Below are 10,573 nucleotides of genomic sequence, written 5' to 3'. Positions count from 1 at the left end.
AGGGTCTGGAGAACAGGTGTTATGAGGAGCAGCTAAGGGAGCTGAGGGTGTGCAGCGTGGTGAAGAGGAGGCTGAGGGCAGAGCTAATTGTTCCCTTCACCTCCCTGAGAGAAGCCAGGTGGCGCTTGAGCTCTGCTGCTCATTCTCGGGTGATAGGAGAGGAAATGGCCTGAAATTGTGCCAGGGGAAGGTTAGGTTGGATCTGAGGACAAATTTCTCTGCTGCAAGAGTGGTCAGGGACTGGCACAGGCTGCCCAGGGAGGTGGTAGAGTTCCCATGCCTGAAGGTGATCAAGAAAGGTGTAGCCATGGCAGCTGGGGCCACGGTTTAGTGGCCACGGTGGTGCTGGGTTGCTGGTCGGACTGGACGATCGTGGAAGGCTCTTCCAGCCCAAAAAACAATAGGATTCTACGGCTCGAAGGCACAGTTTATTCGCTTACCAACGGCACGGCCGCGTCCTTTTATTGAGGCTAGACTCGAGAACCCAGTGTGGACAAAGTCACAGTCACGGCTGGCAGAGCGCAGGGCAGCGCCCTCCCGGGAGCAGGCAAACCCAAGCGGTGCCCCGAAGAAGTCCTGGCATCCCGTACAGCTTAAGTGCAGCTCCAGTATTCACAACACAGTAACGTACTGCAAGTAAAAGTCGCGTCGGAGTAGTTCCCTTGAGAAACAACCTTCCGCTCCGGCCACGCCGGAGGTCTCTGTCCGCTGCCGCCGCTCAGAGCCGCTGGCAGGTGTGCAGGCGGGAGGCGTCGGCGGGCGCCTGCGGGCGCTGCAGGCGGCAGGTCAGCCCCTCGGCGCACTGGCAGCGCTGGAAGATCTCCAGCCCGTGGGCGCCTTTCCGCCGGTGCCGGGTGCACACTTGGCCCTCCCGCAGCACCGGCTTGCAGATCTTGGACCAGAAGTGGCGGGCGCAGCACAGCCCGGCCCCGCAGTCCGACGAGCGCAGGCAGAACTGCCCCTCCTCACCTGCCGGAGAGCACAGAGAGGTCTGCGGTCAGCCTGCCAGGCTCCTGTGGGCTTGGGGGAGCAAGGTGGGCAACCGGGGGAGGAGGGGGTTGCATGGGCAAGAGGAGGGTGAGCAGCCTGGGCTGCTTCAAGGGAGACACTGAGGCAGGATGGGCATCCTGGACTGACCTCAGGGGGGACAGCAGGGCAGGGTGAGCAGCCTGGGCTGCTTCAAGGGAGACACTGAGGTAGGATAGGTGTCCTCAGCCAAACTCGTGGAGGGCAGTAGGGCAGGGTGGGCATGCTGAACCAACCCCTTTGGGGATGGTTGAGCAAAGCGAGCAGTCTTGGACCCACCCCACGTGGGACAGTAGGGCAGGGTGAGCTGCTTCATGGGGCATGTTGAGGTAGGATGGGCATCCAGGACCAGGTCCATGGGGGAGCTGCCTGGACCAATCCCATGGGATCAGTGAACAGGGCAGACTGCTTCAGAGGAGACGCTGAGGCAGGATGGACACCCTGGACCAACCCCATGGCATCAGTGAGCACAGTGACCTGCTTCAAGAGGGGACACTGAGGCAGGGTGGGCATACCAGACCAGCCTTATGGAGGACAGTAGGACAGAGTGGGCATCCTGAGTAGACCCCTCCCCATGGGGGTCAGTGAGCAGAGTGGGCTGCCTTGAAGACATCAGAGCACAGCTGACATCACAGACTGACCCCATGGGGGACAGAGGTACAAGGTGGCCATCCTGGACAGACCCGATGAGGTCAGTGAGCAGTGTAAGTTGCTTCAAGGGGGACAGCTGGGCAGGATGGACATCCTGGACTGATCCCCTGGGGGATATAGGAGCAGGATGGGCAGCCCCATGGGGAGTTACAGCACTAGAGACCCTCTTACCTTTGGCAGTGGGCAGCCAGGCAGGGGCAGGTGTCCGTCGGGGCAGAACCTCAGTGCCCAGCTCATCCAGCTCACCACCACCATGAGGATGCTCCAGAGGCGTGCAGAGCCCTGCAGGACAAAGCCAGGCAGCTGTCAGCCACGGGTGGGATCCTGACCCAAACTCCCAGGGCCATCCCATCCTGGGCCCTGCTGCTCCTCACCGTTGCTGCAGGTGGTGCCAGGGCAGCACATGGCATCACGCAGGCAGCGCTTGCGACGTCGGCGACAGGCGAGGCACAGTGGGGCACCCCCACCACGGGCAGCCCCCCCACAAAACTCCTCTGGGCCACAGTCCTCATCCTCAGTGCAGGGGAAAGGCTGGAGGGGGCAGAGGGGAGGCAGAGGGGGTCAGTGGGGCTGTCACCTCCATCCCTCATGTATGTCCCTGTCTCCATAACTGGCATATCCTTCCCATCCCTGGTGTGTCCCTAGCTTTGTCCCTGTTGTGTCCCATCTCCATTCCCAGTGCATCCTTGATGTGCCCTCCTCCCTTCATCCACGGACTATGTCCCCACTCCAGCTGCAGTATGTCCCTTCTTCATACTTCATGTGTCACTTCCCCATACCCAGTGCGTCCCCCAACTCCATCTCCTGTTTGTCCCTCTGCTCCATGCCTGCTGCAGCCCCCCTTTGCCCCCGATGACCCCCATGAACACCGTGTACTGTGTATCTCCAGCATTCCACGCTCCATGCGTCACTTCCATCCCCAGTGTGCCCCGCCCCAGCTCCACTGCCACTGCATCCCCCTTATCCCTGACGCGTCCCACTCACTCCATCTCGAGTCCTCCCCATCCCCTCCTCACTCCATCCCTGGAGTGTGTCCCCATGTCTCCATCCCCAGTGTGTGCCCCCCACCCTATCCTTGGTGTGTCACTCTCATCCTCGGTGTGTGTCCCCCATCCCTATCGTGTCGCCCATCTCTGCTCTGTCACTGCCCTCTCACCCTTGCCGCTTGTCCCCCATCCCTCCTATGTCTGCCCTCCTCTGTCCCTGGTCTGTCCCCACTCCAGTCCCGCTCCTACCTGCCGGGTGGCGGCCGGAGGCGACTTGTTGCTACCGTCGAAGGGAGCAGCGGGGGCAGCGCTGGCCTCGGCCGCCCCCCCTGGCGGGGGTCCCTTGATGGCGTTGGAGCTGAGAGCACCGGCGGGTCCCACCGCCCGCCCCAGCGGGGCCGCGCAGCTCAGCGCCGCCAGCAGCGCCACCAGACCCCGCATCCTGGTCCCGTTCCCGGTCCCGGTCCCCGATGATATTTCTGACGGCAGAGCAGCTCCGGTGACCCCCAAGCAGCAGCTACCTGCGCTGTCCCAGCGCCTTTATACCCCCGGGGGCTGCCTCCTGTGCCCGCCTCCGCGGGGAGGAGGGGCTCGGCGGATGAGATTTCAAAGACTCCCGGGGAAAGCGGGGGGGGTGTGTGTGTGGGGTGTGGTGGTGTCGATGAGCACAGCCCCCCCCTCCCCCCCAACCTACCCCGCCCCGAGGCTCCGTCATTGGCTGCTGGATTTCGCAACGGCGAGGACACCCCGGAGCTCCCGGTCCCCGGCCCAGATGCTCCGCACGCCCCGCCGCCGCCGCTGGCTCCAGCCGGGCGCCGGGATGAGCCGGGGAGGAGCCGAGGAGAAAGGTGGAAGGGTCTGGCCCCATGCACACACACACACCACACGCCCCCTCCCCAGCCCCCCGCCAAGGGGCCGGGATGCAGAGAGCCTGTGGCGTGCGTGCGTCGTCGCCGTGTCGCGTGTGTCCCCCACCCCCCTCATTTTGGCTGGGTCGGTCCTTTGGTCTCCTGAAACCCTGAGCTCCCCCCAGCACTTCCCGGCTCCCTTCCTGGCGCCAGCGCAGCTTTGCAGGAAGGGAGGGGGCTGCTCTGCACACACACACACACACACACTCAGACACCCCCGCCTCTTCCCGGCGCGGGATGTGTGGGGAGGGGTCGGGACATTGGGGAGAGGGGGAGGGTTGAACCCCCTCATCCATGTCCGTCGCTCCCCCCCTCGCCCCAGGGCACTGTCTTGACCCCAGCGCCTGGCCAGCACCTTCGTCGTGACGGGGCTGGGAGGGATAATAAGATCGGCGGGGGGAGCTCCCACGCCCTTTGATGTAGGGACATCAAAAGGGTCGCCCCCACCCCCAAAACATCCCGCCGACCCCTCCGGCCCTCCGTCGGCGCCCTCGGGGCGCCACGACTCCCCCACCCCCCGGCCCCCGGCCCCGCTCGATTCCTTCCCTTCTGCTCCGGGACAGCGCAGCGCACCCGGCGCGATGGCGCCCCCTGGCGGCTGCTCTAGGGCAGTGCCTCACTCCGGCGCTTCTGCAGGGTGGTAACAGAATCATGGATCCGCATCACGGTGGGGGGTGAAAGGGACATCTGGGGATCATCCAGACCAACCACCCCCTGCTAAAGCAAGGCACCCACAGCAGCTTGCCTAGGGGAGGTCAGAAGCTCTCCAGACTAGGAGACTCCACAACCTCTCTGGGCAGCCTGCTCCAAGCCTCCAGCACCCTCACAACAAACAGCTGGAACCTCCTGGCTTCCACTTTGTGCCCACTGGCCCTTGGCCTGGCCCTGGACACAACTGACAAGAGTCTGCCCCCAGTCTCTTGCCCTCCAGAAGTCCTTTAGCCCTTGCTGAGCATTGCTCAGATCCCCTCTGGGGCTGCTCTTCTGCAGGCTCTCAGCCGTAGGGCTCTCAGCTTTTACTCCTCACAGGTCTCTCAGCAGCTTCGCAGCCTGCCCTGCACTCTCTCCAGCAGCTCCCTGTCTCCCTGGAACTGGGGAGCCCAGAACTGGACACAGAACCTCATAAATGGCCTCAGCCTCATCAGGGCAGAGGGCACATTGCTGGCTGATGGGGAACTTGCTGTCCCTCAGCACTCCCAGGTCCTTCCTTCCTGCTTCCCAGCAGGTCTCCCCTCCAGTGTCCTGATGCAGGAGGTTGTCCCTCCCCAGGGGCAGGATCGTACCCTTGCCTTGCTGAATTGCATGAGGTTGCCTGTGCCCAGCTCTGCAGCCTGCCCAGGTCTGGCTGGATGGCAGCACAGCCTGAGGGTATCAACCACTGATCCCAGTGCTCTGCTGGCAGCAAACTGCCTGAGGGTCCACTTTGCCCCTTCATCCAGGTCACTGTTGAACGAGACTGGACCTAGTCCTGACTCCTGGGAAACACCACAAGCCACAAATTTCCAAGTAAGCTCTGCCCCACTGATCACTACCCTCTGAGAAATGTCCTTCAGGCTGTTCTCAGCCCACCTCACTTTCTGCTCATCTGATTCACTCTGGTTTGCCTATGAGGATATCCTGGGACAGTATCCAAAGCCTTGCTGAAGCTGTGGTAGCCACCACCCCCTGCTCTCCCTATTTCCCATCAGAGAAAGCGATCAGACTGCTTCCAGGATGACTGTTCTGATGAAATTCCCCCCTCCCCCCCCCCTCCCCCCCCCCCCCCAGTTAATGGAAGGAGTCAGTTTTCAGTGGTGAAGCCCCAACGTTGCTCTTTGTCCTCTGCTTGATTTGTTTCTGTTAAACGAGGCTCAAAAGAGAACACAAAGCTTGACCTCAGGCACCTTTACTCCTGTCGGGGTGAAGAACCTTGGGTGTCTCTCAGCAAAAATACCCCAGGTGTCACTGCAGCTCCACTGGCAGCTGCTCCCAGGTGGTCCAGGCTCAAGCCAGGATCATCGCTGGCTGGGGAAGTTTCAGCCAGCAGCCGCGGCAGGTGCGGGCGACAGCGGGCAGCTGAGTCAGACGCCGGTGGGCATCTCCGGCAGGCCTGGCTATTTTTAGCCTGCAAGAGTGAGAGCCAACGCCTCGCCCTGAAATCTCTGGGGTTTCAGGTGAGGGACACGTCACCATAGGCTCTTGGTTGTGTTGGTGAGTGGAGCCCGTGGGTGCTGCATCCTGTTCAGGTTGGACCCGATCATCCCTGCAGGTATGGGCTGGGAGAGCTGGGGTTGTTCAGCCTGGAGAAGAGAAGGCTCCAGGAAGACCTTAGAGCAGCCTTCCAGTACCTGAAGGGGCTCCAGGGAGACTTCAGAGCAGCTTTCCAGTACCTGAAGGAGCTCCAGGAGAGCAGCAGAGGGACTTTGGACAAGGGCTGCGAGTGCCAGGCTGACAAGACAATGGCTTTGAGCTGGGAGTGGGGATATTGAGAGCGGAGATGAGGAAGAAATTGTTGAGAGTGAGGGTGGGGAGACACTGGCACAGGTTGCCCAGGGAGGCTGTGGCTGCCCCCACCCTGGAGGTGCTGAAGATCAGGCTGGATGAGGCCTTGAGCAAGCTGTGCTGGTGGGAGGTGTCCCTGCCCATGGCAGGGAGTCAGAACAGGATGGTCTCGAAGGTTCCTTCCTACCCAACCCATTCTAGGATTGTCTGATCTATGATTCTGTGATATTTCCTTGCCCCTTCTTAGGCAATAACCAAATTTATTTCCCTCTTGGGGGGTACTGTCACTGATTTTCCCCAGTTTGTCCCAGTCCCTGTGCACAGAGCAGTGAAGATCTCTCATGACAGAACTAGAGCACACCAGGATACTTTCCCACAGCCCCCTTGCTCTGGTGGTCCAGGCCCTCAGGCTCTCTAGCGCAGCTACCCACTGGTTCAGGAGTCACAGAATGCATCCCAGACTGGTTTGGCTTGGAAAGGACTTTAAAGTCCACCCACCCTGCACTCAGCAGGGCCATCCCCAACCACAGCAGGCTGCTCACAGACTCAAAAAGCTGACCTGGAATCTTTCCAAGCTTGAGGCAGCTCCCACCTCTCTGGGCAGCCTGGGCCAGGCTCTCCCCACCCTCAGTGCCTAACATGTCTCCCCTCTCTCTACTCCCAGTCTCCCTCTTTCATTCCAAACCATCCCCCCCTTGTTCTGCCACAGTAGGCCCTGCTGAAACCTTTCCTCAGCTTTCTGCTGGGTACCTCGAAGCACTGCAAGGCCTCCAGAAGCTCTGCCTGGAGCCTTCTCCTCTGCAGGCTGAACAAGCCCAACTCTGCCAGCCTGGCCTCACGGCAGAGCCCTGCCAGCCCTGCTGTGGCCTCCTCTGGCCCTGCTCCAGCAGGTAGTAATCCTGTCTCAGCCTCATTCCCCTCGTCTGCTTTCTACAGCTGTGGACAGTGGAGCCTTGCTGCTGTGCAGGGTTGCAAGGAAACCCTGTTAGAGAAGCAGCAACCAACCATGAGTAGCACCTGCAGAGCAGGGCCAGGTCATAGAATCATGGAAGTGTTTCAGCTGGAAAAGCCCTCTAGGATCATTGAGTCCAACCTTCAGCCTAGGACCACCTTCAGCCATCAAACCACGTCTCAAAGTGCCACACCCACAAGTTTCTTCAACACCTCCAGGGATGGGGACTCGACCACCACAGGAGGTCCCTGGAGGGCAGAGAGCAGTGCCTTGAAGGACAGCATCCTCCAGGCTCCCAAAAGGCACAGGAGCTCCCTTCAGCCACCCTGGCTGCTGAGGAAAGACCTAAGGCAGCCAGCTGAGTGTGCAGCCTGGTGCCCAGGAGGACAGGGCAGGCTCAGGGGAAGAGCTGCCCTCAGAGTCCCCTGCAGAGGCACCAGGACTGGAGGCTTTGTGAGCTGAAAATGGACCCAAAGGTGCTGCCCCACAGCTGCTTAGGGCAGGCAGCAGAAGGCCTCAGAGAGCCAACTTGTCTTCCGGGCATGCTCTGCTGCCTCAGCACCAGGTGTGCAGGGTGCCGATGGGGCAATGCCGTGCCAGGTGGCCACAGCTGGCAGGTAACTGCTGAAGTCCTGGCCTGGTGCAGGAGGCTGAGGGGGTGAAGCCTGGTGAGTGGGACACTGCCACTTTATTGCAAAACCTGGGTCAAGGCCAGCACTGGAGTGCTCCTGGCAGCCTGGGCAGGACAGGGGTGGGCGCCGAGGCTGCCTGCGGGTCAGAGGCACCGGCGGTGGCACCAGTCGGTGGCGGCACACCGCAGCCTGGTCTCCACCTTGGCATCCCTCACGCTCAGGCCTCGCTGCCCCTTAGCTTCTGCAGCAGCTCCTGCAGCAGGCTGAAGAACTCCTGCAGCTTCTTGCGTGGGAAGGGACAGGGCTCGGCCGGGGCCTGCTCCGCGGGTGGCTGGCTGGGGGGGGAGAAGGAGGCCGTCTGAGGCGGGGGTGGAGTTGTTGCTTCTGTGGATAGCCCCATCTGGGCCAGGATCCAGTCGTAGAAGTGCTGTGTAGAGGTGTAGACACCAGGATGCCTGGCTCTGGCACAGCCTTTCCCCCAGCTGGTCACTCCCACCAACCAGAAGTATGGTCCTGTCCTGTCCTGGCACGAGAGAGGACCTCCACTGTCACCCTGCAGCAGAGGAGAGAGGATTAGGGTGGTGCTGGTGGCCTCTGCCAGCACTGTGGCCTCTCCTTGTCGCTCACAGCACCTGCCAGAGCTGTGGCACAGGATCACAGAATGGCAGGGGTCGGAAGGGACCTCCAGAGGTCATCAAGTCCTGCCCCCCACCCCCACCAGAGCAGGATCACCCAAGGCAGGCCACACAGGAAGACATCCAGATGGGGCTTGAAAGTCTCCAGACAAGGAGACTCCACAGCCTCTCTGGGCAGCCTGCTCCACGCCTCCAGCACCCTCACAACAAACAACTTTTTCCCCATGCTCACATGAAACCTCCTGGATGCCACTTTGTGCCCACTGCCCCTTGGCCTGGCCCTGGGCACCACTGACAAGAGCCTGGCCCCAGCCTCTTGCCCCTCACAGCTCCTTTAGCTCTTGCTGAGCATTGCTCAGCTGCCCTCTGGGGCTGCTCTTCTGCAGGCTCTCAGCCCCAGGGCTCTCAGCCTCTGCTGCTCACAGAGCTGCTCCAGGCCCTTCAGCGTCCTTGTGGCCTCTTCTGGGCACTCTCCTGTCCCTCTGGAACTGGGGAGCCCAGAGCCGGACACAATCCTCCAGCAGGGCAGGGCAGAGGCGCAGCAGAACCTCCCTCCACCTGCTGGCCACACTCTCCTGACGGCAGCTCCTCGGCCAGCAGGCCGCAGGCAAGGCTGCGCTCAGCTGCCGGGGCTGCTGCTCAGGGCTGCCTGCTCCGAGCCGGCCCCGGCAGCTCCTACCTGGCAGGTGTCGATGCCGCCCTGCGGGTAGCCTGCGCACAGGTTGTGCTCGTGGATGGCCCCCGCGTACCAGCGGCTGCTGTTGCACAGCTGGGGGTCGATGAGCTGCACCTTGGCCTCCTGCAGCACATCCGCCGAGCCTGCGGCTGCGAGCAGAGGAAGGAGCTGAGCGCCAGCAGCCCCTGCCCGGCTCCGCTCCCCTGCGGGGCCCAGCCCCTTCCCGAGGGCTCGGCATCAGGCGCTGATGGAGCTGCCATCCCGGGAGGCGTTCGAGAAGCCGTGGATGTGGCGCTCCAGGGGTCACGGCAGCTGGGTCACGGCTGGACGTGATGCTCTTAAAGGCCTTTTCCAGCCTGACTGACTCTCGATTTCTCCCCTGCCTGCCTTCGGGCAGTGGCCTGTGCCCATCCCTCTAGCGCTGCCTCCATGTCCCCGCAGCCTGGCTCTGCCTCTCGCCCCTCTGCTGCCAGGATGCCACCAGCTTTCTCGGCCAGCTGGGCGCACCTCTGGCTCCTGCTGACCAGCACCCCCGGGCCCCTTCTCTGCGGGCAGATTTCCTGCCACACCGCCCCAGGCCTGCGGCTCCCCGCGGGGCGGCTGTGAGCAGGATGCAGGACCTGGCACTCGCCCTGGCTGGGGCTCACCCCGGGGACCACAGCCCCGCGGCCCCGACCCGCCCCCGCCGCTCCGCAGCGCCCCCGCCCCGCCGCAGGCCGCCGCCGCCCCCCGCTCGGCGTCGCCTGCCGCCCGGTGCCCGGCGCTCACCCCTGGCGTCGGTGGAGCCCCAGCCGCTGACGTAGCAGTGGGAGAGCCGGGGCAGGGCGGCGGGCGCCGGGGGCACGCAGGCCAGCTGGACGCGGGGCCCGCAGCGGACGGGCCGGTCCAGCTGCACCAGCGCCACGTCGTGGCTCTCGGTGACGCTGCTGTAGTCGCGGTGCAGCACCAGGCGCCGCACCTGCCGCTGCTGCGTCTCGGGGCCGTGCCGGGACAGCTGCGTGACCCCCGCCACCACCCGCCACTCGCTGACGTCCCTGCGGGGGGCGGGGGGCGCTCAGCGGCGGCCGGCGGCGGCCCCCGCGCCCGGCGCTGCCCTGCCCGCGGCTGCCCGCGGCCGAGAGGAGCGCGGCGCTGCGGCGGCTGCCGCTGCCCTGGCACCGCCCGGGCACGGGGAGCCTGCCCTGCCCCCTGGCCCTTGCGGGAAGCCCTGGCGCGACCCCAGCCCTCTCCTGGAGCTCGGCCACGGCCGCGCTCGGTGGTCGGAAAGGTCTCCTGCGGCCGGAGCGGCTCCGTGCTTCTGGGGTTGCTGAGCGGCCGCAGAGCTGGGCAGTGCCCGGGCACCGGGGGCAGGGCAAGGACCTGGGGCGGCAGCTCTGCGGGGTGGGGGTGCTGTGGGCAGGGCAGCTGCCATGGCTGGGGGAGATGCCCGTGCCCGGCTCCTCCCTACCTGGACTTGACGAAGCAGTGAGCTGCCGTCAGGACCCACTCGGGAGTGATGAGGGACCCTCCGCAGATGTGCCCAGAGCCCCTTCCACGGGCATCCTGGATGCTGACAATCCACGGCCAGGCCCCTGGCTGGGCATCGGTGCCACCCACGACACGAGACTTGCTCGATGTGGTAGCCAT

At 63.7% G+C, this 10,573-nt stretch overlaps 2 protein-coding genes across 2 annotated transcripts; both read right to left on the bottom strand.

Annotated features, from left to right (window-relative positions):
* Nucleotides 1-406: 406 nt before the first annotated feature.
* Nucleotides 407-3,126, bottom strand: DKK1 (dickkopf WNT signaling pathway inhibitor 1). Its single transcript, XM_064145650.1, has 4 exons — nt 2,913-3,126; nt 2,052-2,208; nt 1,849-1,959; nt 407-969 (listed from the first exon to the last, which is right to left on the bottom strand). Exons 1-4 carry the CDS (start codon nt 3,102-3,104, stop codon nt 719-721), a joined length of 711 nt encoding a protein of 236 aa, XP_064001720.1. The 5' UTR covers nt 3,105-3,126; the 3' UTR covers nt 407-718.
* Nucleotides 3,127-7,673: 4,547 nt separating this feature from the next.
* Nucleotides 7,674-10,573, bottom strand: LOC135176417 (acrosin-like). The gene is made up of 4 exons (XM_064145569.1): nt 10,395-10,573; nt 9,716-10,002; nt 8,951-9,096; nt 7,674-8,189 (listed from the first exon to the last, which is right to left on the bottom strand). Exons 1-4 carry the CDS (start codon nt 10,571-10,573, stop codon nt 7,854-7,856), a joined length of 948 nt encoding a protein of 315 aa, XP_064001639.1. The 3' UTR covers nt 7,674-7,853.

This window comes from Pogoniulus pusillus, chromosome 6, assembly GCF_015220805.1.
Source record: "Pogoniulus pusillus isolate bPogPus1 chromosome 6, bPogPus1.pri, whole genome shotgun sequence".
NCBI classification, from domain to species: Eukaryota; Metazoa; Chordata; class Aves; order Piciformes; family Lybiidae; genus Pogoniulus; species Pogoniulus pusillus.
The sequence above is the reverse complement of the archived record's forward strand: the minus strand, read 5'-3'. Positions and strand labels throughout refer to the sequence as shown.

Bases quoted from the DNA above. Each gene is read 5' to 3' on its own strand.
- LOC135176417 (XM_064145569.1), bottom strand. From the start codon at position 10,573: ATGGCTACCACATCGAGCAAGTCTCGTGTCGTGGGTGGCACCGATGCC. The intron at 9,097-9,715 runs GTGAGCGCCGGG...CTCTGCTCGCAG, and splicing joins GGGCTCCACCGACGCCAGGG to CCGCAGGCTCGGCGGATGTG. The intron at 8,190-8,950 runs GTAGGAGCTGCC...CCTCTGCTGCAG, and splicing joins GCGGCATCGACACCTGCCAG to GGTGACAGTGGAGGTCCTCT.
- DKK1 (XM_064145650.1), bottom strand. From the start codon at position 3,104: ATGCGGGGTCTGGTGGCGCTGCTGGCGGCGCTGAGCTGCGCGGCCCCG. The intron at 2,209-2,912 runs GTAGGAGCGGGA...TGCCCCCTCCAG, and splicing joins CTCCGGCCGCCACCCGGCAG to CCTTTCCCCTGCACTGAGGA. The intron at 970-1,848 runs GTAAGAGGGTCT...GCTCTCCGGCAG, and splicing joins CTGGCTGCCCACTGCCAAAG to GTGAGGAGGGGCAGTTCTGC.